Below are 27952 nucleotides of genomic sequence, written 5' to 3' on the forward strand. Positions count from 1 at the left end.
TACTAGCCAGTTGTGACGCCTGGCTCTCCTCTTCAACAATGCCCAGCTTCCTCACTCAATGTCCTAAACCAGGGTCTCAATCCTCCTTCCAGAGCATTTATGTCCACTCCAATGCTCTATTCTCTATTTGTTCTTTTCTTTATGTAGGCAATCTTTTCCACACCCAGACACAGAAGAGATGTCTATCTATTCTGCCTGCAAATATTTCTCAAAAGCTGATCATTTTTTTTACTCGCTACATCTACTCTAGACTGGGCCATTGTTCCCCACTGAATTACTGCAATAGCTTTCTCACTAGTCTCGCCACGGATACTCTTGTTTCAATTTCTAATCTAATCTAACAGCACCCACAGTGATCTTTTAAGAAGGCAAGTCTGATTTCACCCCTTTCTTCACTGGTTTCCCATTGCTTAGCCTGGCTTACCTCTGGATGCTGCCTACCTCTTCAGCCTCTCTTGCTCTATGTGACTGCTTACTTTATAGTTCAATTATACTTCCCTTATTTTAATTCTTTAATTATACCATGCTCTGTTTTGCCTCAGGGCCTTTGCACATGCTAAGAAAAAATAAAGCACTTAGGAAAGAACTTCTATAATTTTCAACCACCACATCTACCCACTTACCTGCATCCATCATATAGTCTTTTTCTTATATTACTATGGATAAGGTGTCTTTGCTCTGATGCCAAGGCCAGCCATCCTCTTGTATTCTAGATCCATACCCTCTTAGCTACTCAAAGACATGGACCCAGCAACTTCCTGCATCATCAATTTTTCCCTCTCTACTATATCATTCCTGCTATGGTCTGAATGTTTATGTCTCCCCCAAATTCATATGTTGAAATTCTAATCACCAAAGGGATACTATTAGGAGGTGGGGCCTTTGGGAGGTGCTTAGGTCATGAGGGTGAAGCCCTCATGAATGGGATTAGTGCTCTTATAAAAGAGACACACAGAGCTCCCTAGCCCCTTCTACCATATAAGGACACAGTGAGAAGGCACTGGCTATGAACCAGGAAGAGGGCCTTTACCAGAAGACAACTACGCTGGTGCCTTGATCTTGGACTTCTCAGCCTCCAGACTCTTTGATCCTTCTCAAGGGAGAATCTCACTCATTACCCTCACCTCTCCACTGAATCTCCAGGTCACTACTAGTTTATGACATAAAATTATTTTAGAAAGACCATTAGAGCCAATAGTAGAGATAAAGAACAATAAAAGAAAGTCTCTCTAGTTGAGGACATCACATGATTTTTACCCCCATATGCCTCAAACGGCATCACTGTCCCATGACCCCTCCAAGGAAAGTATATTAGAATTTTCTTTTTCTGGAGCATTATTAGAAAAATAAACTCTAGAAGGAAAAAATGCAGATCCTTAAAATTCCTTTTCAGAGGTGTTTACTAAGACCCATATTTTTAATTTTGTAGATGATATATTTCTCTTTCAGGTGTATAGGTCTATGTCATGCAAGTGATCTTTTGTTTGCTTGTGCTTACAAAATGCTGCCATGGGGATAATTTAAATGCAAATTAGAAGTCATCCAAAGACAACTTTATTTTATTGTTGTGATGTGAGGCTAATTGAAGTAGCCATTTTCCAGGATAAAAATGTCCTTTAAATAAGGGAAGTGGTACAGATGTTTCAACAGATACTAATTTTATTTTTTGCAAATGTCATCCGATTTTGTTTTTCTCATCAATAAATAGACTCTAATAGGGTATTGTACAAAGTCATTTTTCTAAAAATAATAGTTCTCAAATCGTTAAAGCAATAATGTGTAGCAGTTTAATAATAGATCTTGGTGCTATGTGACAACGCATTATTTTGAACGGGCAAGGGTTTTAGCTAATGGTGCTAATTTTTAACAATGAAATCTAACTGACTTTAGGTGACCATTGTTAACAAAGACTTTTCCCCACGTTTAAGATATTACTAGGAGAGATCTTTTGTATTTGTTAAAGGTGCATTAACTCTTTCAGGCCAACAAGGCCGAGACCATCTTGCAATGAAGATATAATTTCCTAATTGGTAAATCAGGCTCCAGGTTGGGGTGGAGGGCAAGATCTTTATGGAGAGTCACCCCTGAGTTTTCTCAGGATCTCAAATGCCTGGGAACCCTTATCACCTCTGGTCTCTTTCATTCCAGGTAAGGGTTACTTTAGCATAATAATCTGAAGGTCATGTCTGAATATGCCAGATAATTGTAGACCTCAGCAGGGACTTCTTTAGAAACAGGGGAGTAACTTCAGGCAGATATCAGAGAAAGTTCAGATGATCTCAAAGGGAGAATGCTAATGCCAAACCTTTTTCAAAACTATTCCAACTGCATTTTTTGTTAAGCAACCAGATTTTTCTCAGCTGTAAGAAATAGTGCTGGATATGCAATTAATACTCCGAAGAATTTAGAAAATTCAAATACCCATACATTTCTCCTCACAATTCCACCGTTAACATTGAAACAAGCCATTAAGTTAATTAAAATGACTCCCATCTCATGAAGAATGGCCTCATTAGACACTTTCCATTTGACTAAAGCAGATATCCTGAAAATAAATATTAATCTAGGAGAGAAAGTGGGAGAACAATACAAATCCTGAAGCACAGAATTACAATTGAGGTTTAAAAGCTGTGAATATAATTAAGATAGTACATAAAGGTAGAGAGGGACCAAGAAGGAAAGGAGTACCTTCTACTATTGGGATAACATGCCTGTGTCCTCTCTGCCAGGAGTTGACCCTGCAGACTGAAGATAAGGTTTTGGAAATGATCTGTCTCTGAAGTACTTCTGAAGGAGATCACACACAAGCGTGTGCATGTGTGCACACACACACTACAAAAAAGATAAATGACTTCTAAAAGACAAGGACACCTATAAAAAAAAGTTTAAGCAACAGTTTCTCATCTTATTTCCTCACCATTATTTTCAAAAAATATATCGGGAACAAGCCTGATAAATTTAGCGCTACATGTAAGGAAGAATTAGAGAGAAGTATGTTCCCATGTTCAAAGGGAAGCCTTTCTCAGTGGACTAACAGCAATCAGAGTTCATTTTCCTTCAGGGAGAACTTCTTTTTAAAAAGAGATACAGAGACACAGAGAGAGAGACAGGAATTAAAATAAATTAGTACTTATAGCAGAAGAATATTCTCCAGAGAGAAAAGACATGCAGTTTGTAATTCATGCACTTAATTAATTGCAGTGCAAACCACTCTCATTAGGAGTCCATTTTAAGCCTACCAGCTTGAACAGTCAAAAGGGAGTAATTCCAGTGAAGCCCTGTCCTTGTCTTCTTATTGAGAGCTTCACAAACTTTGCCGGGAACAAAGAGACTCTTCTCAAGACACTCTTCTCTCTACTACCCTTTTATGTAACCCTTTTTTTGTTACCCTTTTATGTAAAAGGAATGCACTGAAATGAAAACTCAATTTTCCCCTTTGGTTCCTCCCTACTAACTTTTACTACTGATTTTACAGTTAAAGTAAAGGAAAAGTCACAGCACTTCCTGTACTTTGGTTTCAAGAGCAGTGAAGCTTCATAATACATTTATTAAGGGCTGTGTACCTCTCAGGGTACATAAAAATCAACACTGATGCACTTAAGCAGGAAAAGGAATTTATCAAAAGAATTCATCAAAAGAATATAAAGGGCTTCCCTGGTGGCACAGTAGTTGAGAATCTGCCTGCTAATGCAGGGGACACGGGTTCGAGCCCTGGTCTGGGAAGATCCCACATGCCACAGAGCAACTAAGCCCGTGCGCCACAACTACTGAGCCTGCACTCTAGAGCCTGTGCTCCGCAACAAGAGGCTGCGATAGTGAGAGGCCCGCGCACCGCAATGAAGAGTGGCCCCCGCTTGCCACAACTAGAGAAAGCCCTCGCACAGAAACGAAGACGCAACACAGCCAAAAATAAATTAATTAATTAATAAAATCCTACCCCCCAACATCTTCTTAAAAAAAAAAAGAATATAAGAAGCAGACGAGCTGGATCCATTGGAAACAAGGAGTAGCCAGGAGGCCAGGAGGAAACCACACGATCAGTCTGCCTGGGATGCTGCTGCTCACCAGCTGGGCACCATCAGCCCTGGTCACAGTGTCAGCAGCCACAACCTCCATGCCACTAACATTTAGTGGTGACACATGTGATGGCGGGTCTGAGCCACCCTCTCAAGATTCAAAGTCCTGGCTGGGAGTATCAGATTTACCATACTGAGCTCTAACTGCTTCAGAGAGGTGCGCAGAGGGGATATCTGTCCCCTCTAGCTTCCCAGGTGGAGGGCTGGGCTCTCTTTGCTACCACACTGAGACCCCTTCAAAACAGAAGATGCCAACCAACCAAACCAGTTTTCCACTCTAGGATCTTACCTTCCTTGAGCTCTCATCCCTTGACTATCCCCAGGGTTATATTCTCAAACAATGAGGTCACAATAGTATAAATTTAAAAAGAGGGTACAGAGCACCTGCCTTTTTGCAATGTCTGGCTGAATGAGTATCAAGCCTAGTATCTTAGTCCATTAAGGCTGCTGTAACAGAATACCTTAAACTGGGTGGCTTATACACAATAGAAATTCATTTCTCACAGTTCTCAACTCTGCGAAGTCCAAGGTCAAGGGCTGGCAGATTTAGTGTCTGGTTAATGCCCACCTCCTGGTTCATAGATGGCCTTCTCACCGTGGCTAGGAGCGAAGGATCTCTGGGGTCTCCTTATAAGGGAACTAATTCTGTTCATGAGTCCTCCTCCCTCATGACCAATCACCTCCCAAAGGCCCCCCTTCCTAATACTATCCCCCCACTTGGCGGTTAGGATTTCAACATATGAATTTGGGGGTACATAAATATTCAGACCATAGGTCCTAGGCTCACTCATAACCAAGGTGGTAAGAACTAAAACCAAAATACTTTCCTGTCCCAGCGCTAAACAATTATGGGTCAAAGCTTAAGTGCCTGCTTTAGTGCCAAACAAATCCTGGGACCAAGCAAAAATAACTTAGGTACTAGCTCCATGGAATGCTTGCTCTTAAACTGTAAGACTGTAAACCAACTAAAAGTTTACTTCTCAAAACTAACAGTTTGCTCATGAAACCTCTTTATGACCCTCACCTCACTTTAAGACCCCATTAATCCAAAGCTACTAGGACCTTAAATTCTTCTCAATTCCAACCATTTTCCACCTAACAAGACCAGGCTATAAAACTCTATAGATATCCTTTCTGTACTTCTCCCTTCTAAAATATTTCTAAGTTTAAGGGCAGTGTTCTCCTTTATTTCAGTGAGACTAATAAGTTTGGCTCGATCAGTATGTTCTGCTGGTGATCTTTTTGGGGAGTCTGCTGCCTGCAGAGCCTGGTTACACAAAATGATCAGGACAACTCGAAAAGTCCAAGTATTCCTCCCCTCATATTTGCCAAAGATTCCTGTTGACATACATGTGAAAAACAAAATACCATGAATTTTATTTTTATCTCTTCAAAAATATACTCCCAGCACTTGAAACAGTGTCTATCATATACTAAAGCTCTATAGATGCTTGGATGAATGCAATTGCAGATAAATCATAAATACAATTTTAATGTAATTTACTGATTGGACAAACACATATTTTCATTACTAGAAATTAAGAGGGAAAAAAACCCACAATCCTGTTATTCAAAAATATCTAATTATTTTCATATTGCTTTCCAGTTCTTAGACACATGCAGGCATATATTTTGCAGTCTGTAATTTAAACATGGAGATGTACTTATGTATTTTTCTTTTCTTCCCAAAAGTTCCCAAGGTCTTCCACGTTACCATATAGTTATCATAGCGATCATCTTAATGACTAGATAATGGTCCATGAATGTGAATTTTCATTATTATGCATTCACTGTTTTGCCACTGCAAAGGATATCTTTAGCTTATAGGGCAGTTTTATAGAAACACTTAAACCTAAAATCATTAGCCCTAACCTCAGCTTTGCCAGTGGACACTGAACACAACATGCCAGAAATTAAAAACCAAAATAAGAAGGTAAAGATTCTATGTAGTCTTTATTTGTTGTAAAGAACCAACAACAATCTGAAAATCAATCAACCTTTACATTTCTTTTAAGACAAATGAAGCCCTCTCTGTGTGGGTATCTTTGGAGTAGAATTAATATGCTTTGCTAAGGCATTTATGACACACTCCACAGTTGCTAGTCACAGATACTACTTCAGGTGGTGAGGATTAAAACAAACAAAAATGACCCATAGGAGAGACCAGAATAAAAAAACTGTGTTTGCAGAGGCATTATATCAAGGTTTTTAGTCTCAGGATTTAACCGTGCAACTCTTATCATATAGTTTTGAATTAAAATTAACATGAGCATTGTTTTCTATAAGATAAAGTCCGCAAGTAATACATTACACCCAAGTTAAGAAAAAACCATATGCATGTGCCTTTGTGTTCTTTCAGTAGAGTCACATTAGTAGTCTCATTTACAGAAGAAAGTTTTCTACAAATAGAATTCGTCCACAAAAAATTCACTTTCATTCTAGATTTTGCTGCTACAACTGGCAGCATGATGAACTGGAATAGTATTTGAATCCCAGAAATAGTATTTAAGAATATTTAAGAAAGTAGAGTTGTTTCAGACAATGATCATTTCTCAGGAAGGAAATTCTCAAAAGAAAAACCCAAACGCTAATTAACACCTAAGTTGTTATTATAGCTGGCAAAGTAGCGTTGAATATTTAAAAAAACAACAGTTGAAAATAAAATAATACTCTGACTAAAAAGATAATACACGTGAAAAACTCAGATCCTTCCCCATATTCCACAGACTGTAATAAATCTAGGACACAGCTGAGTAGCTTGAGAGATGCAAAATTTCCCACACCAGAAGTTGCTGCTGTTTCCAACAGACGATGAAAGTACTAGGAACCGAAGGCTACCACTGTAGACCTACTTATCTGGACTAGAATAATCCCTGTGGGCTTTGTGAAAGACTTACTTATTAGGCTACACTTCTGCCTCCCTGAATCTGTCAGAGGACAGCTGCACCAATTCTTGAAAATGTTTTGAAATTCAGCGAACTACCTGAGATAGATCATTTCTCCTCTGTTCCTTATCCCTCTATTGCTCTATGATTTCTCTTTTCTGTCCAAAGCCCCTCTCTACTGTTCTTCCAAATTTCTTAGTTAGGTCTTCTGGAACCCTTTTTTTCCTGTGGTAAACAGACTGTCCTTCATCCTCACCTCCCCTCTGAAGAGTCACCCACATCCTACCTTCCTTCAAACATGGCCCTTTGCTGAGGACATTACGGCCCTGCAGTGAGCTGGAGGGGAGGCTGCTCTTGTTCTCAGTGCCCTGTCCCTCTTCCTGAGATGGGGTTGGGGCTCTCCTAATTACTCACATTAACTTACTGGGCATTACTCCTCTGTCCTCTTGCAAAATCTTTCTTTTGGCATCGATGCCAATCAACTCTACTTCATCACTGACTTCTGCCAGTCTCCCTGGTCTCTATGTCTCATTTATTGAAAGCTGTCCACCTTTTTAGCAATTTCACATCTTGATCCCTGCTGCTATCCTGTGTGACTTCAGTGTTGTTGTGGAAGGGTTACTTCATGCCCAGATCTCTCAATTCTTCAACTACTTCTTTCCCACTGCAGTCATTCTCTTCCCTGGACACCCACTAACATCTTGAAAACCACCTTAAATGACCTAACTTAAATCAGAAGGCCCAAACATCCTATCCTTCAAATATAACCTCCTAACTTTTCAGCTTGTTCAGTTATTCTAATCTCACCGCTTTGACATCATAGAGCCCGCTAGAGATCTCAACCCTCTCTATATCTGTACCTTCTTACATTCACTCAGTTCCATACTCAGCTTAGGTGCCACGATTCATCACTTCTTTCACTATCTTTCCAAACTCTCAAATCCCTTTCCTAGTTTTTCTTACCTTGCAACCCCACTTTCCAATTTTGAATCAACTGAACTATTTGCTTTCTCAGTGCCTATACCTTGGGTGCTCAGCACTCCTGGAGAATATTCCAAACCCTCACATATCAGTTACCTGAAAAATTAATGATAATGATTATCAACCATACCTACAACATGGCCTATTGGTCTAGCCATGCTAAACAGTTTTAGTTATCTGAATGCATACATCCCGTTTTCTTTTGTCATTGGACTTTGCTGTTCTCTCTGCCTGATACCATCTCCTTTAGGTCTCAGCTTAGGTGTCAGTTCCTCATAAGCCTATGCTAACTTGCTCCCCTATTATCCTGCATTATTCTGCATGTCCTCAGTCATATATGTGCATTATACCTAACAAATGGGATTGTAGTTGTCTGTTTTCTTGTTTGTGTGCCCAGATGAATTCTAAACTCTATGAAAGAAGAGACTTGTGTTGGTCTTGGTGAGCCTCCCATCTCCAGTTCATAGCTCGGTGTGTAGAAAAAATAGACACTTGTTAATGGTTGAATGCATGTGTACATGAATACATAAATACATAACTGATACATGATGGAGTAGATGAACATTTTCACCAATATAACATGCAGTTATTCTTTTTTATTTATAAAATTTAACTTGATTTTCTAATATGTGTGGAAACATACAACTTTTAAGAAATAAAGTTAATCTCAATTAAATAATATTGGAGAAAGAAGAAGGCCAGAGTCACATGTTAACAGGGGCACAGAACAGTTAGTGGAGGAGGAAAGAAAGAGAACACTCCTAAAATATACGACTAAAAAATGGAAAAGGTCCAGAGAGTCAGTGGTAAAGTATATTTGTGTATTCTAAAATGTGTATTCTAAATCTTGTTTGTATATTTTAAATTATATATTTTAAGTTTATTATTTATGTATACTAAAGCTTTGAGTTTCTATGTATAGGTTCCATACAATGAGGTGTGTGTGTGTGTGTGTGTGTGTATTTATTATGGCATTAAGCATTAGTCACATTTTTTTAGGAATCACGTTGGAATAAAAATCAGAACACCCTGAGGTAAATCCCATTTGGAAATGCGGGCAAAGGTCTCACCTTTCCCAGGCTCAGAGCCACCAACTTTAGGGTAAATGATGCTAATCCATCAAATAAAGTCAATCCAGATATGTTAAATAAACGACATCAAACAACTAAATGGCATACTATTTTGACTGAATTCCACAGATTTGGAATAGGTCTAACAATGCTTAGCTCCACTTAATTCCTTTTAAGTGGATAAAAGGTTCTAAATGAGTGAGATAAATTGGTATAGTAAATAACACCTAAATCCTAAGCTGTTAGAAAGAATTCTAACCAACTAGCCAGGATTTTCAGCAAAACCAACAATAACAAAAAAGTGTGTTTAACACAAGAGGTCATGTAGTTTTCTCATAGTTCTTTTTCTGTATACAATTTTATTTTAAAGAAATCTTTTTTCCATTTTGTGGTGCTCATTTGTAGGGGGAAAGAGTTTGCTAACTTCATCTTTTCCTGAATTTCAGCTGAATGCATTTTTCTTGTTTTATTCTTCTTGAACTGATACACTTTGTCCAATATTAAGTGTAAATTAATGCATACATTTATGGAGCACCTAACAATTAAACAAAGGCCATTCAATCAGAGTGCTTTCACCTACCTTCTTTCCCCACAAACATGATATTGCAAGACAGAAGAACATGACTTTGAAAGAACTGGAAACTCTCCCCAAACACTTCAGTGATTATATAAGGATGGTCAAACAGGGTAGTGTTTGTGGAAAGGCAGCTATCTGAGGAGCTGAAAAATGATGATTCTCAGGTGGAAATAATTAAAGTGTTTTTATTCAGCTCTGCACTCTGCCTGCCACAGTATCGTGTTCTTCGATCACTTTTCATGGTAAATTAAATGCTTCACCAGGTTCATTTTTAGAAAATATGGGATCTCTAACCAATCTATACTATCAAACAAGTAAAGTTGAAATAGATAAGTTTGAAAACAGGGACCAGGTGCTCTGGTGTGATAAACGCACAAGTCACCACTCCGTTTAGTGCTTTTATGAACATGGGAGCCTGGTGAGATAGAAATCTGTGATTACAAAAGTAAACCCTCCCCAGTACATGTTACTTTACTGACATACAAATAGAGATCAAAATACTGTGGTATGGTATCAGTCCATTTGAGTAACCTTAATTAGGATGCCAGAGAGTACAATGAGAATGAAAAGGCACTACAGTAGTCTGAAAAAGAAATGAGAGTTTGATAATTAACGTATTCTTTATTTTAACCAAATTACCATTTATTGGAAATCTTTTTCATTCATTGGAAATATTTTTACTTTCTGGAAGTTTAGGGCGTGATAGGTACCATAAAACACTCAGAGTTTCTGTGATGTGTGAGGGAAAACTGTCAGCATTATTTAGTTGTTTATCTTAGATTAGATTCAAGATGTCATTTACCAAGATATTATATAGCAAAGTGTTCCATCACTCTTAGAGTCTATGTTAATCTTGAAACTCAAAAGTTTCAAAGCAAAGTAAAACTTGATTCAATTAAATAAGAGTAAATGCTATAGAAATGAGTCTTGTGATGTTCTGTGGATATTCCGAGAAGTTTTGACAAACACTATACAAATAAATTGCATTTAAAAAAATCAAAGACAAAGGAATCCAGTTGTTTTATTATTTTTTTATATAGCATGTATCTTTATGATTATTGCAAACATTGCCTCCTTATTACTCTGCAATGATTACTTTTAAAACCAAATCCAGCTCAAGAACGCCGTATTTCTGAAAGGATATTTTATAATCACAGTCATGTGTGCTCATTTTCAATTTTAGAAATCTTTGCCTACTGGGTTATAGATCTGCCACATCGCTTTCAGCCAGAACTTATCAGATAAATATCTTGAAACCTGAGCACATATCCAATATGAAGGTGCAAGTCTCACGGGTTCACCATGAAATATAACTCTTTAGCTTCATAAATCCTTATATCCACAATACTTCAAATCTGAAATGCCCACTGTCAATGCCTTCTTAAGTTAAAAGGATGAAATTTGAAAAATCAAATGTCTGTTTTAACCAAGCTTCTGTTTCTCTTCATTTTATTTTGTTTGGATTTTGATTCAGTAACAAAATGTTGAAAATTAGCTTTTTTATGTTCACACTAAGGCACTGTGTGTACTCAAGAACATTAGATGATGGGCAGCTGATCAAAGAATTCAAAGTCTAACTGGCATCTGGGACCAGCTCCTCTGTGAATGGCACATAACTCAAGGAAATATTTCTGGAAGATCCTTATAATATGAAGCCTTATTTGACTAAAGTAATCCTTCCTCCTATGTTGGGGAGTTGATTTTTTTCCCCAAGTGACCATTTCTTCCTTTAACTTCTTTTCATTTTCTTTTTTTCATAGGACATAGTAATACAAATGCACACAGTGTACTTCTCCAGACAGGTAATGGGGCACTAGTGATGAGAAAGTGTTTGTAATATTCTCCACCCACATGTATCCCTGAATATACATCCATCCAGAGGTGTGTCATCCTGTCACAAGGGGACAACTTACTCCTTGGCTTTTATTTTATTATAGCTGATGCAGCAGTAAAACACAGGTAGAAAGATTTAGCACTATCTCTAAAACACAGGTAGAGAGATTTAGCACTATCTCCTGTTACCCTCCCTCTGCTGCCACAATCTCCTACTTGTGTGCAAGAAGCGTTCCATGTGTGGCAAGCTAAACCCTCCTCAGAGTATCTGGGGGGTCCATGGATTACCCAGGGAAAGTAAGCCAGTGCCAGAGTTGACGCCAAGGGGAGCTCCTAATTCCTCCAGAGAATTCTGACCAGGTAACTATGTTGAAGTCAGCAAGGGTTATTATAGAAGTGAAACAAGGAGGAAGTAAGGAATGAAGAGGACCTCTGACTCATTCCAAACATAACTGAATAATCTTTGAAAGCAGGGCATGTCTGTGGATTGATGCCAAAAGCAAGACCTAGACTTCTTAAAACAAATGTGACAGGTCCATAACAATCTTAACTTTCTGAACCAGGAACAAATTTCTGGTTGCCTCCTAAATCTGCTAGAACACCCATCTTTACCCCAAGAGTTATTAATAGAGGATCTTTGAGGCCAATTCTAACAAGGAAACTGATAAAAACAAACAGGATTTGCTCCAATATTTTTGCAAATAAGTGTAGCAGTAGCAGTAGTGGTTATACAGTAAGTAGCTATAACATGCCAAAAGAGTACCAAGTATTTTATCTTCACAATAAAACCATGAGGTAGGTACTCTCATTATTTTTATTTTTGCCCTTTAGAAATTAGAAACTTGGAGTGGTAAGGAACTTTCCCAAAGTCAGATAGCTCGTAAGTGGTGATGCATGCAAGACTCAAATTCAGACCACCTGATCTGGAGTCCCCACTCTAAACCACTTACTACTCTGCCACTGTCTACCATGACACTGTCTTTTCATTCTCAACTTTTCTGTCTGCCCCCTTAATGCTTGGATGTCCTATTTGCCACCATTCAATATTCAAGGGATCAACTGTTCTTTTCTCTCAGGACAATTGCCCTGCAGGTTAAGTGTCATCCTTGTTACCTCCTTTGTCCTTAGCAAGCTGCCTCCATTTCCCCCTTTCCATTTCCTTCTCCACCCTGCAAACTTCACTCTTTTCCTTTTCACTGTTTTTCCCTGTTATCTGCCCATCCTCATTTCTCTTTTCTCCAGCCTAATTCCACTGCCATCTCTCTTATCCTTGTTTCCCTGACCGTTCACTGTGACACTTTTCCCTACACACACACATTTCAGAGGTTCTTAATATTACCACCATATTAAAAGTAAACAGAAAATAAAATTCAAGCCGTGATGTGAGAGAAAATATTCATTTACAATACAAACAAAAGACTCATGTTTAGAATACAGAAACACCACCCAGAAATCAATAAGTTAAAAAAAACTGGATAAATATTTAAATAGGCATAGCATAAAAGAAGATATCCAGATAGCCAATAAGCATATTAGAAGGTAAACAATATTTCTACTCATCAGAGTAATGTAAATTAAAACCATAGTAAGATACTGCTACACATTCACTAGAATGGCTAAAATGAAAGGACTGAGAATACTAAGTGTTGATAAGGATGCAGAACAACTGGAACTACCACGCATTGCTAGTGGGAGGATAAAATAGTACATCACTTTGTAAAATTGTTGGACAGTAGTAAAAATAAATATATGCTTACCTACAACTCAGAAATTGTAGCCCTAGGAATATAACCAAGAGAAATAATTGCATATGTCCACAAAAAGACTTGTATAAAACTGTGCGTAGCAACTTTATTTATAATAGTTCCAAACTAGAAATACCCCAAATGGCCACCAATGAAAGCGCATAGATAAATTATGTTATATTCATACAATGGAATACTATACCACAATAAAAAAGAACAAACTATTGATACATACACCAACACTATAAATATCAAAAAACATTTTGAGTGATAGAAGCCATACACAAAGAGTATTTACTATATGATCCCATTTATATGATGTCTAAGAAGAGGGAAAACTAATCTTTAGTGACAGAAGATAGGAAATTACATGGTGATTACATGAGTATACAAATATATAAAATTTATCCAGATGCATACTTAAGATTTATGTATTTTACTGCATGTAAATTATACATATATAAAAAGTTTTTAAGAAAGTAAATGGATAGAAAACTGTTTAGGATAGAAATATAGAAACCTATGACATTCCAAGTTCTTGCCAAGTTCATAATATTTCAAGACATTAATAGATGTCTCTCTTACTTCAGTAAGAGTCAATAAACAGCCACGAAGCCTGCGTCATCCTATCCTATCCTATATGGAAAACTAACTGGTGGGTGAATTCAAGGTTCTGGGCATCCCGGGCCTTACAATTCTGTTTTGTGATCACTGAAAGTTTCAAAATGTTGCTAAATCACAACACACACAAGCTAACACCTTAGGCATACTCAAAGAGAATTGTTAAATAGTGGACATTTGAACACATTCATATTGCCTGGTTAAAACAAATCCAAGTAGAATTGTGAAAGTATTAATTTTAAAAAGTCCTCTTGAACTCAGGCTCTTGACCCAGGCACTTCATGAGGAAGTTAATAGCTGCCATACATGACATTCATTTTTGCCCACCAACATTCCCTTAAGAAACCACATCATGGCTTTCTAAAGGGGTAGCACAAGTCTCTAGACCCACTGTGTAATACTCGACAGAGCAAGTGTCTGATGTGCTGATATCCCAGAAGAAAGAGCAAAAATAAATAAATAAATCCAAAGGGCATGAAAAGTCTTCTTTCTCATCAGAGATTCACAATTGCCAACTAACCTTTAATGATGGGAAATGGGGCTGTAGAAAACCTAGCTAAAATAGTCTAAATTACCCATTAGCCCTTTCTGATAGCTGTGAAGGAAACTTGTATTCTTGGTTAACTGGAATAGCTATGGAATGTCATCCCTAACTTTACCATTTGCTTACCTTCCAAAGCTTAGATAGTCCAGAAAATTATACTTCTGATTTTTACATTTCTCAGATACTTAGTTGACAAATATATATTTTTTAGACCAAATGATCAATTATTTATTCACTTGATTCATTCTTTCTTTCTTTCTTTTTTTTTTTACATCCTTATTGGAGTATAATTGCTTTACAATGTTGTGTTAGTTTCTGCTGTACAACAAGGTGAATCAGCTATATATCCCCTCCCTCTTAAGCCCCCCTCCCACCCTCCCTCTCCCACCCCTCTAGGTCATCACAAAGCACTGAGCTGATCTTCCTGTTCTATACAGCAGCTTCCCACTAGCTATCTATTTTACAGTTGGTAGTGTATATATGTCAATGCTACTCTCTCACTTCGTCCCAGCCTCTCATTCTCTATGTCTGCATCTCTATTCCTGCCCTGCCACTAGGTTATTTTTGCTTCAAAAGATAACAGGAATCCCTTTAGGACATCCTTAGTCTTTGTTTCTGCCACTCTCATCCATGGTTTCTCCTGGCTGCCTTCTGATACAGACAAGTCACTCTTGTTTCATCTCTCTAAAAGACAAATTCTTTCCTCCAAGATATTGAATAAATTTGTAAATGGTAAGCACTGTTTTGCTTATACTTGAGTCTTAGATCCTTGATTAAAAAGGAAACAAACTCTGAACCAAGTTAAGTACTATCATACAGACAATTCTGAACCTCTAAGTTCTTTGGCACTCGAGGCTATTTGCTTTTAGCAACACATTCAAATTTAATTAAATAAGCTTAGCTTTTACATGAGATTTTTAATTATATGCATTGCCTAACTACACAGAGGCATATTAAATATACTGCATCAGTTTCTTCTAAGGGCACATGATATAACACCAGCTTTGAAAAAGAAATCATGTTTAGCCACCAAATTTTTTGAGGTACCAAAGTTAATTGAATACAACACAGGCTTAAATTAGTTCATTTTAATTTTAATTACAACTATAATCCCTTCTTCCTCAAAGGTAGAGAAAGCAAGATAATGATTGTAAGATAAACCTGCTGTGCAGAAAAGCGTTTATACTAGGCCTGCAACTGTTATCATTAGAAAAGCCTGTTGGAAAGGTGAGCCCTTAGCTGGCATCTGTGAACTTTGATTTCAGGAGGGTTCCCACCGTTCCCTAACTGGTAAGAGTGGCCAACTGCCTAAACTGGTTGTGTAAAAAATGTGGTTTATGCTGAACAACTGATTTCCTTCTGGGAATCTGGAATTTAGGCACATGCTACGAAGAGGGTGCCCCAGTGACCACCCCCCAATAAAAATTCTGGGCACTGAATCTATCTTTTATTTTTATTTTTTTTTATTGTGGTAAGAACATTGAACATGAGATCTACTCTCCTGACCAAATTTTAAGTGCATAATACAGTCTTTTCAACTATAGCCACAATGCTGTACAGCAGATCTCGGGAGCTTATTCATTTTGTAATTGAAACTATATGCCCATTGAATAGCAATTCCCCATTTCCCCTACCCCCAGCCCCTGGCAACCTCCACTCTACTCTGTTTCTATAAGTTTGACTCTTAAATACCTCATACACACACTGAGTTTTTAATAGGCTTCCCTGGTAGAAGGCTTCCCTGGTGAACACACTTCACGTGTGTTGTCACAACTCATTACTGGAGGAATTAAGTGCATCCTGTCTGACTCTACTGGGAGAAGGAACTCTTGGATGCTTTTGTATCTGGTTTCCTCCAGATTTTACCCCATGTGCCTTTCTCTTTGCTGATTTTGCTTTGCATTCTTTTTCTGTAATAAATCCCAGTCACGAATACAACTATTTACTGAATTCTGGGCTCTCCTAGCAAATTAATCAACATAGGGGTGGACTTGGTGACCTCTGACACACCTGGCAGTGAATCCTGTTCTCTACACAGATGAAGTGGTGTTGACGCCGACGAGGGGAAATTGGATTTCTGAGACAGTATTTTTCAAAGCATGCTCAGATCAAACTGCCATATAAAATTCCCACCTGATTTAGTGTGTCTGATCAACAGGTGTACAGTCTTATTTATATACATGGTTCATCCCAAGGAAAAAAAAAAAAACAACCCAAACACATCACATACGTAATTCCTCTTTCCATCGCTTCAAAGTAAGAATTTGTTGTCTTCTTATTTACCTAGTAGTGGTTTCCTCGTAACTTTTAATAACATAGGTGCTTTGAACTGGTCTTTAACAATTCAAACAGCTAAATTCAATATCTTAGATGACAGTTACTGCTGAAATTTTTTCTGACCACAACTTTTCTAACAACTTTTAGGAAAATCCAAAAGATACCTCTCTAGACATACATGCCTTGAACTTGGCAGAGAATGAGGGAGCATCACATTTTCAGCATAACAAATTGCTCTGTTCTTGTAATCCTAGTAAATGCTCAAGAGACTGTCTATGTTCCACTGGTTTCCTCCTCTCTTCTTAAAATGCAGCTGAGCTGCCCAAAAAAACAAATAACAGATGTGCCCACTATCCTCACTTTCTTTGACAATATTTTATCTGGTGAATTGCTATTAAAGAGTAAAAACTCCATTGTAAACAGTAGAAAAAGAATAAAAACATAAATACTCTGCAAAGTAGGAACTAGAAATATTACATTTGTAATTGGAGGCCTCATTGCATCTGATTCTTCTATACATACTAATGCAGAATAAAACTGCCTTGTGCTGGGAACTGAAACAGTATTCTGGTAAGCAACACCTGAAAATGTCAAAGGCCAAATTACTAGGCTCATGACTATAACTGCATATTTCCTTTAATTCTAATTATAGTACAATCTATTCTTGATTCCAAATTTGCTTTGCCTCGATAAACATTGCCTACCATTTCCAGATATGTATGCCTACATGGTAATTTGTCCATTAGTTCTCATTTGTTAAGAAATTTTCTATTAAATTACCTATGACCAATATCAATTTCCAAGTCCAAGTCCCCTTCTTCAGATACTCATTATCATTCATCAATACCTTTTCAAGTCCTCCTTGTAAAATAATTTCACTAAAACATCTCCTCCTGCAGAGATTGCAACATTACCTGAGAAAAAAAATCACCCTTCTTTCTTTTGGCTCTAGAAACCCCATTTTCCTTCTGCTCAAATCAAGCAATGAGCCACAAAACTCAAAAGATCACAGATAACCATCACCATCTAAAATACAAAATGGGGGAATGTCGCCAAGGTCACTCACCCACTGGAGTCTGCGGAAGTGATAGCAATCAGGGGTAGAATCTTCAGGGGGAGGCTGGTCGGCCTTTGAGTATTCTCCGATTCACTTTTCAAGTCAGCTTGTTCCAACTGTCTGAAGGCGAGAGGGGGAAGCTGGACACTGCGGCAAGAAAGTCTCCGTACAAGATAGGGTTCCATTCCTCGCAAAGGGTCTTCCTCTTCATTAGTGGAATGCAGTGTTTCCTCAGAGGCCTAAGACAAAAGTTCAAGAAAGTTCAGGAATCAACAAAAGTCCCACGATTTATCAGTACATGATGGCTTTACACTTTTGGAGAAAGAAATTGAGGGAAAATTATACGTGAAAAATGCTAACTAGAAAGCAATGATATTAACAGAAAAATATTTGGTGAAAAGACTACAACTAATAACTGAAATCTCGAGTTATTTTAAAAATAGTAAAGTTGTTCACCAGTATATTCAGATATGGCTTGGTTGTTAACAATTAACTGACATTTCCAATAATCTTAGAATTTATGGGTTTTGTGCATGAATTCTATGAAATCAAGGGTAAATCAAAACATTTTTCTACCAAATATGAAATGAATTGTGGAAATTTCATATATATATGTGTGTATATATATGTGTATGTGTGTATATATATATATCTCTTGACATATTACATACCCATAAATACATGAAGAAAGAGGAAGAAAATGAGTCCTATTTTTTTTCTTCATAATTAGAACCATATTTGTAACATATTTTCATATGTCACATGTTACTCAGATATTCTTTACAAAGTTTTATGATAAGACTTTGTGAGGGGAATGAAAAAAAAGACATGAACATCTGAGTACCAAGTAGAAATATATTTAAATCACAGCTGAATTTTGTGAATAGAAAATTTAATATTTTGACTCTAGTTGAAAAAATATACGGCTACATAAGTAATAATTATTTCCAAGTGGTTGGAAAGTCTAGTCTGGCAACGTTTATTATATCCATATACACAGAATGATAGAACCACCAAATGTTATCAGATAACACAATGAGTTTTAGAATCCTTGCATTGCCACTTTGCCAGTTGTGTTTGTAGAGTGTTGCTTAATCTAAGTTTTCTGTTCTTTACCATAAAAATGGAAATAGATCCATCGTCTCTGCAGCACACATTTGTTGGCCAAACCTTTGCTTTTCTATCTCCGTGTGAGTGGCCTTTCTCCCCTCTGAAGTCCCAAACCACTATCCTCCACACCCTGTGTTCTTTAGGAGCCAAAGGTGGTGTTTCAGGGAGGGCTTCGGTGAGTGACTCTGTTCTTTGGGTGAGTGGCCAGGCAGGGTCTCTCCCATGGACCAGTGTGTAGGGGAGCAGAATTGGCCACCCTCAACTGTGTCTCTTTGGCATATTGTTTGAAGTGGTTATCTCCTGAGACATGGAAAGGAAGGGCTCTGGAAACTAAGTAGGAGTTGCCCTTTCCTAAAAAACCTTTCCATTGGTAAGGGTGACTCCCTGTCAGGATGGAGGATGACCCACCCATTCCCCCTCCCCCCAAACACACAAAAATGGAAATAATATTTACCCACAAGAATTAAATGAGATCATGAATGTAATGTGCATAGCTCATTACCTGTTATGTGATAAGCAATCATGGCAATTTCCTTTCCTTCTGAGTTGTACAAGTGAAGAAACTAGCCCAGAGAGGCAAAGTACTTTCTCCAAAATTAGCCTGTTGGCTATAAGTTAAAAGCGCATTGACTTTGCAGAGTCCAGACCTAGTTTAGAACCTTTGTTGTACTTCTTACTATACTACCATCTTTGGGCAAGTAACTTAGGCTCACTGAGATTGGTTCTCCACTTGAACACTGAGGATAATAATAATATTTACTTCTCAGGGTCATTGTCTGGATCAGAGATACAAAGTGTATGAAGTACTAATAGATGGCCCACAGTTTGCACTCAACAAAATGGCAGCTATTATTATTATAATCCAGGCTAATTCCCTTTATCTTTTCATAGCGCTATACTGCCTTTGATACTTCATTCATCCATATTTTTTTTCCAAAAACAGAAAATTTGTCTTTTTCTGATTTATAGCTTGAAAAATGTGAAAGGACATCCAATGGTGGCTTCTATTCAGCCTTGGGTTTTATTGTCTAATTTCATAGATAAATAGAAACAAAAAAGAAGGCACCCGGAAGGTAAAGAAGACGTCAAAGCTAAACGCAAAGTTTATTTATTTCAGGTCCTAGATATGAAGATCTAGATTCTGAGAATCTGTGCTTTGAGGAATCTACTTGCTTTGTAAAACAACATTAGTAATAATAGTGGCTTTAAAAAGCAGGGCATCCTGCCACTTGAGACAACATGCATGGATCTTGAGGGCATTATGCTAAGTGAAGTAAGTCAGACAGAGAAAAATAAACCCTGTATGAGCACACTTATACATGGAATCTAAAGAAAAAAACCCAAACTCATCAGATCAGCTTTGTGGTTACCAGAAGTGGGCGTGGGGGAGGGGAAATTGAATGAAAGGGGTCAAAAGGTACAAGCTTCCAGTTATAAAATAAATAAGTACTAGGGATGTAATGTATAGCGTGATGACTACAGTTGACATGGCTGGATGGTATATACGAGAGTTATTAAGAGAGTAAAGCCTGAGAGTTCTCATCACAAGGAAAAAAGTATTTTTTTCTTTTTTTTGTATCTACACAAGATGATGAATGTTAACTAAACCTGTGGTCATTATTTTACAATATTTTTAAGTCAAATCATTATGCTGTATACAGTAAACGTATACACTGCTGTATGTCAATTATATCTCAAAAAAACTAGAAAATATTTTTAATAATAATGCCTAATATTTATTGAGTCCTTATCAAGTGCTGGGTTTACTTAGTGAGTGCTGTGCTTTTCATATATCACCTCATTTAATTTTCACTTAAGTCCTCTGGGTTAGGTTCTATTGCTTTTCCCATTTCACACATAAAGAAACAGAGACCTTTATCATCACATGCCCTGGTCACACAGCCACGTGGTTAGTAGGGTAACCAACATTCCTGTTTGCCTGGGCCTTTCTGCTTTTAGGACTGCAAGTCCCATGTTCAGGAGAACCCACCAATCCCAAGCAAACTAGGATGATTGATCACCCTACAAGTCAAAATCCAAACCCAAATCTATTTTAGTTAAACCTGAAACTAATAGCTACTCTGTACTACCTCTAACAAGTATGGTCCCTGGCAAGGTGCATACTTCCAGAAAAGAATTGAACACACAGTAATTGACCGTAATTTAATATGCCTCACATTTTTAAAAGAATGAACATAATTGAGCCCTATATAAACAGTGGAAATTAGTTGAGAATCCTTGTTGATTAAGTCAGGAGACAGAGATCTAGGCCTGACTCTGCCACTAATTACTTATGTGGTGTTGAGTCATTTTACCCTTCTGGACTTTAGTTTCCTTAGTCATACAATCAAGAGATTGTACAAAATGAACCTTAAGGCTACTTTCAGCTCTGAAATACTCAGATTTTATAATAGCCAGTGGTAAAATCAGTGCTTAGTGAGATGGCAAATGTATATAATAAAGGGAAAACGTGTGCACATGTACCATTCTTAGCTTTTAGTTTGAGAAAGTAAGCCTCTATGTGCTTACAAAGTTCTGTGTGTTCGTTTAAGGACAGAATTGCAAACTACAGCCACACTCTGGGACTGCTAACAGGTCATGATTCGCCTCACGTGTTTCTCAAGAGAAGTTAATGAATGACTTAAATGTGTAGACATACTTCTCTGGGACAAACGTGGAAAAGAAGAAAAAAAGATGAGTCTAGCAGAGCTAAACACTGAATGTTAATATCTTTTTATAAAGATAGCATTGTAACTGAAGGAATGCTTTCTATAACCCAGGTCATGTGATAAAAGACTTAAGGTTTGTGACATTCTCTTTTAGATAAAACCACCTCAAGAGGTAACTTCTGAGAGAACAACCTCTATTAAAAATAAAGTGTAGCATTTTTATCTTGATAATAAAAATGATAAAACTATAGATGTCTATATCCTAACATTCCATTCAAAAACAGCATAACAAGTGGCTTTTAAAAAATTCCACATCAATGTGTATCAATGATATTTCAAGAAGAAACAAAACTTTACCCGGTAGCAGGTGATAGGTTAAATGGCCTTATTTTGGAAAGAAATGTAAAAATGATCACCAGGACAATATGTATTTCATGTTATTGTAGGAAAATGACATTTTTACAAGGGTCGAGGGAAAAGACAGTATTTATAGCATCTCTAAGCTGTTATTTCTCAAAAAAGTGATGCTCAAACTTCCTGTGTGAGAATCGCAGAAGGTACTTGCTAAAATTCAGACCCCCAGGCCCTATTCCAGATCTGCCTAATCAGAATCTCTATTATTAGGGCCTGGGAGTCTGAGTAAGTCTCCACTATGGTTCTTATGTATGCTTAAATTTGGGAACTAATGGTTTTGACATTTTAGACATGGTCCAATAAGATGGTCTGGCAAAGACTCAATAACAAAAAGATGTTCACTGCAGCTTATTTATGATAAAGAATAACCAGATATAATCTAATTATTGTACTGAGGGATTGGCTTAATAAATTTTGATACATCATATTATGAAATATTATGAGGCTGTTAAAATAATGCAGAAGAATATGTGATTATGTTCATGACATAATGCCGAGTGGGAAAAACAGATTACAATGTGATCTAATTTTTGTAAAACAACACTAAAACAAAAACAAACACCAAAACATATTATATTTATAGAAAAATTTTAGAAAGATATATATCCCAGTTCTCTAAAATGGCTTTCTCTAGGTGATGGTGTTGGTGGTGATTTTCACATTGTTGTTTATTACTAGTTTCTATATTCCCTATAAATTTGTACTATTTTGAGTTTAAAAGTACAATAAAAGTCAGAATAAAAAAATGAAACTACATTGAACTTGCTATTGATGGGACTCAAAAATATCTCACATTCAGCTTCAAGATATGAAATATCCAAAGAAAAAAGACACTAAAATATTTGAATGAGTTTAATGCAAACCTGTTAATTTGTAATAAAACAAAATTCTCTTTGGTAACTAACCAACTTACTTGGAATAGTTGACAGAAAAATAACTTGAAAGTAATTGTTTTCACTGTTAGGACAAGTGCCTCCCTGAAATACATACCTAAAGAAAGGAATCCCTCAATGATTAAGAGTTACAACGAATGTGTGAGTGTTAAATATGTTGTTGTTGTTGTTGCTGGAATCATTATTATTGCTGTTTTCTTCAGTCTCCATGAAGGATAGTTAATTAGTTTCTTTGTTCTCTTTTTTTCCCCTCCCAAAATAGATTGCAAGCCACTTAAGGCCTTTAGTGCAGGGACATACATATAACTGGTGATAAATAAATTGCTGTGCTGTTGATAATCTCGGGTTTTTGATATTTGTTTCATATATATGTATAAATATTTTACACATATATATGAACTTTTCTATAGAGAAATTATTTTAAAATATATGTGACTATACATTGGCGTTGTAGCAGAAAATGTTTCTTTCTGAGCACCAGCTAGACCACATTTCCAGATTCCCTTGCAGGTAGATATAGGTACATCAATGGCATTACCTTATATGCAAAGGATTACAGGCTAAGGAAATGTGCCATTTTCACAGCTGTCCCATAAAAACTGTGAGTACAATCCCTCATTTCTCTCCCCCTCTGGAATTCCTTACTGGATACTGAAGATGGTGAAGACAAAAGATGGGAGATACCATGGTTTCTAAGTCACTGTTCAGAGGAGAGCCACTTGAATGCTTAATTTGGGCCACATGAGCCACAAACAATTTTCCATTGTGGAAAGGCACTAAAATTTGGAGTCTCCTTGTTACAGCTAGTGCTGTATTATATATATAATCATATCTCTACTGTTTGAGTTCAAATTATCTTAATTATAACATCATTCTTTTCTGGGTAATTCCTTAATTAGATATTCATTGAGCATCTACTACCTTGAAAATGTGTGTGGGGTGCTAGAAATACAGATGAATTAGACACCTCCTTTTTCCTTAAGTACTCATTATTCATGTGGGGAGAAAGATAAATATAATAGGTCTTCACCAATGTGTGATGAAGAACTGTAACAGAGGACTTAGGGCTCTTTAGGAGTGCATCAGTAGGATGAACACTTTTGTGAGTGAAAGAGGGTGCTAGCCAGAAGTGACATCAACCAAAGGAGAAAACTAGGACTGTCTCAGGCAAACTAAGTGGTATGACTACCTCGTGAATCAGGCACTTCTTTTTGGGTCCTGTCTACTTCTCCAATCAGTTCTGTTTAGTCTCGTTGATGGATCCCCTGTTAACTGTCTCTTGAATCTAGACACTCTCCAACGAGCTATCCTCAACCATTTCTCTTCTCACCCTACACACTATTGGTTTGAAACCTCAGGAGCTTCCCAGGTGAAATCTGAACCTGGCCCCTGTACACGAGGGCAAGGAGAGGCCAAAGAAAGAGGCAGGCCACTCCAGATCAGTAGGTGACAGAATTAATAAGGAAGGGAACTTACATACAGGTTTGTCTTGGGCGGCTGCAATGCAACTAGACCTCGGCATGTGCTGCCAGAATCTGAAAAGGTTATATAGAGGCCTTAACTGGGTTCAGTTATGTATACTGTCCAGATGATCTCAACAACACATTGTTCTCTCAAGCCTGCATCTTTGAAAACTGCTCCTACTAGGAGAATGGTGGGCAGAACATTCCATGGACCAGGGAGGGGGTGAGCAGCTTCTGATTACCTGGGTCCAGCTCACAGGTCAACTGGTGGTCAAGTTCTCTCAATGACCTCCTTTAACACACTCATGTTGAAAATATTATCCAAGACAATGAATACAAATAAATTCTGCCTTTTTATTTATGACCCCAAGTCAGCTTTCAGCCTTCCAGTTGTAGTGAAATGATCAATTCCTGTGTCATTCCATTTGTTAGCCTGGACACATCTAGAAGGAGAGGAGCATGCCATAACAACTACTGTACCTCCAGTACTCAGCCAGTGCCTGGGACAATGTATATGTATAGCTGATTCACTTTGTTATAAAGCAGAAACTGACACACCATTGTAAAGCAATTATACTCCAATAAAGATGTTTAAAACAAAAACCACATGCAAAATAAACCTTGCTGAAGGCATGAATGAAGAAAACAGACAAACTTGACTCCATTTTCTCAACTGTAAGAAATCAGGAAATGGAGAAATAGTATTAGATATTGGTATTACTAGTAATGTTCTGTTTGTAACTACTAATGTAAGTTAGGTAGAGGCTGCAGCCCATACAAGGAATTTCTTTTAAAATTTCAGGATTTGAGCCACTCAGATTGCTTTGGTCTATTTCCATGTTTGAAACTTCTTTCAAATATAGATTCATTATGATAAGCATTTTCACCTAATTTTTTAAAAAACTAATAAAAGATTTCAGGCACTCAGTGCTCCAGAGTACCTATTCTGTGCAGAGCATTGTAGAAGTTAGCATGTTAAATACTGCATGAATTTTCAGGAAGAAGACAGAGTAAACTGAAGATTAGTTTTTATAACTTCCAATGTTATGATCCTTGCTGCTGTCTAATTAGTTTCCTAATTTACTCTGAAAAAGTAGTTTCCCTGGGCCTGAATTTGTAAACAAGACAATTTTTGAAAATTGAACCAACTCTTTAAGAACTAGGGTAAAATTTAATAGGTTATATTGAAATGAATTGAAGATTATATTCAGAATCTAAAAGAACTATATACAATGATAGACATTATGTGTATGTATATATATATATCGTAGACATTGTACGTGTGTGTGTGTGTATATATATATACATAAATTGTGCTATGTCTCAATGAATTGTTCACAATATACTAAAGCAATAATTGAAAATCTGCCTTAAAATTCCTCAGCCTTATGCTAAATATTATCCCCTTATCTCATTACTCATTTTATATATATACATATATATATATCTTTTTATCTTAAAATCCAATGCTAAGCTCACTCAGATAATCTTATAGGAAACTCACAAGTCAAGGCAATAAATGTAAATACCTAAGTTCTTTTAATTCAGAAAAGAGCATTCTGAGCAGAGGAAGATGGCGGAAGAGTAAGACGCGGAGATCACCTTCCTCCCCACAGATACACCAGAAATACATCTACACGTGGAACAACTCCTACAGAACACCTACTGAACACTGGCAGAAGACCTCAGACCTCCCAAAAGGCAAGAAACTCCCCACGTACCTGGGTAGGGCAAAAGAAAAAAGGAAAAACAGAGACAAAAGGATAGGGACGTGACCTGCACCAGTGGGAGGGAGCCGTGAAGGAGGAAAGGTGTCCAAACATTAGGAAGCCCCTTCGCGGGCGGAGACTGCGGGTGGCGGAGGGGGGAAGCTTCAGAGCTACTGAGAAGAGCACAGCAACAGGGGTGTGGAGGGCAAAGCATGGAGATTCCTGCACAGAGGATCGGTGCCGACCAGCACTCACCAGCCCAAGAGGCTTGTCTGCTCACCCGCCAGGGTGGGCGGGGCTGGAAGCTGAGGCTCGGGCTTCGGAGGTCAGATCCCAGGGAGAGGACTGGGGTTGGCGGTGTGAACACAACATGCAGGGGGCTAGAGCGCCATGGCTAGCCGGGAGGGAGCCCGGGAAAAGTTTGGACCTGCCGAAGAGGCAAGAGATATTTTCTTGCCTCTTCGTTGCCTGGTGCGTGAGGAGAGGGGATAAAGAGCGCTGCTTAAAGGAGCTCCAGAGACGGGCGCGAGCCGCGGTGATCAGTACGGACCCCAGAGACGGGCATGAGACGCTAAGGCTGCTGCTGCCGCCACCAAGAAGCCTGTGTGCGAGCACAGGTCACTATCCACACCTCCCTTCTGGGGAACCTGTGCAGCCCACCACTGCCAGGGTCCCGGGATCCGGGGACAACTTCCCCGGGAGAACGCACGACACGTCTCAGGCTGGTGCAACATTCCGCCGGCCTCTACCGCCGCAGGCTCGCCCCACATCCGCACCCCTCCCTCCCCCCGGCCTGAGTGAGCCAGAGCCCCTGAGTCAGCTGCTCCTTTAACCCCGTCCTGTCTGAGCGAAGAACAGACGCCCTCCAGCGACCTACACGCAGAGGCGGGGACAAATCCAAAGCTGAGCCCCGGGAGCTGTGCGACCAAAGAAGAGAAAGGGAAATCTCTCCCAGCAGCCTAAGAATCAGCGTATTAAAGCTCCACAATCAACTTGATGTACCCTGCACCTGTGGAATACATGAATAGACAACGAATCATCCAAAATTGAGGAGGTGTACTTTAAAACAAGACTTATTATTTTTTCCCCTTTTCCTCTTTTTGTGAGTGTGTATGTGTATGCTTCTGTTTGAGATTTTGTCTGTATAGCTTTGCTTTCACCATTTGTCCTAGAGTTCTATCCACCCGGTTTTTTTTTTTTTCTTAAAAAATTTATTTTCTTAATAATTATTTTTTATTTTAATAACCTTATTTTATATTTTATTTTATTTTATTTTATCCTCTTTCTTTCTTTCTTCCTTTCTTTCTACTTTTTCTCCCTTTTATTCTGAGCCATGTGGATGAAAGGCTCTTGGTGCTACAGCCAGGAGTCAGTGCTGTGCCTCTGAGGTGGGAGAGCCAACTTCAGGACACTGGTCCACAAGAGACCTCCCAGCTCCACATAATATCAAACGGCAAAAATCTCCCAGAGATCTCCATCTCAACACCAGCACCCAGCTTCACTCAACGATTAGCAAGCTACAGTGCTGGACACCCTATGCCAAAAAACTAGCAAGACAGGAATACAATCCCACCCACTAGCAGAGAGGCTGCCTAAAATCATAATAAGTCCACAGACACCCCAAAACACACCACCAGATGTGGACCTGCCCACCAGAAAGACAATATCCAGCCTCATCCACCAGAACACAGGCACTAGTCCCCTCCACCAGAAAGCCTACACAACCCACTGAACCAACTTTAGCCATTGGGGACAGACACCAAAAACAATGGGAACTACGAACCTGCAGCATGCAAAAAGGAGACCCCAAACTCAGTAAGATAAGCAAAATGAGAAGACAGAAAAACACACAGCAGATGAAAGAGAAAGATAAAAACCCACCAGACCTAACAAATGAAGAGGAAATAGGCAGTCTACCTGAAAAAGAATTCAGAATAATGACAGTAAAGATGATCCAAACTCTTGGAAATAGAATAGACAAAATGCAAGAAACATTTAACAAGGACCTAGAGGAACTAAAGATGAAAG

At 38.1% G+C, this 27952-nt stretch overlaps 1 protein-coding gene across 4 annotated transcripts in view; it reads right to left on the reverse strand.

The window, feature by feature from the left end:
* PDE4D (phosphodiesterase 4D) overlaps positions 1-27952 on the reverse strand; it is a 1463941-nt gene that overhangs the window by 938897 nt on the left and 497092 nt on the right. For 3 of the 4 annotated variants that reach the window (XM_029216627.1, XM_029216626.1, XM_029216629.1), the window contains one exon: positions 17676-17905. In XM_029216627.1, coding sequence (XP_029072460.1) covers positions 17676-17905 — 230 coding nt within the window. Of the gene's footprint in view, positions 1-17675; positions 17906-27952 lie in introns of those variants that run through there. The other variant, XM_029216633.1, reaches the window with a different exon arrangement.

The sequence above is a fragment of the Monodon monoceros genome, unplaced genomic scaffold (assembly GCF_005190385.1).
Source record: "Monodon monoceros isolate NGI ecotype Baffin Bay Population unplaced genomic scaffold, NGI_Narwhal_1 Super_Scaffold_12, whole genome shotgun sequence".
Lineage (NCBI taxonomy): Eukaryota > Metazoa > Chordata > Mammalia > Artiodactyla > Monodontidae > Monodon > Monodon monoceros.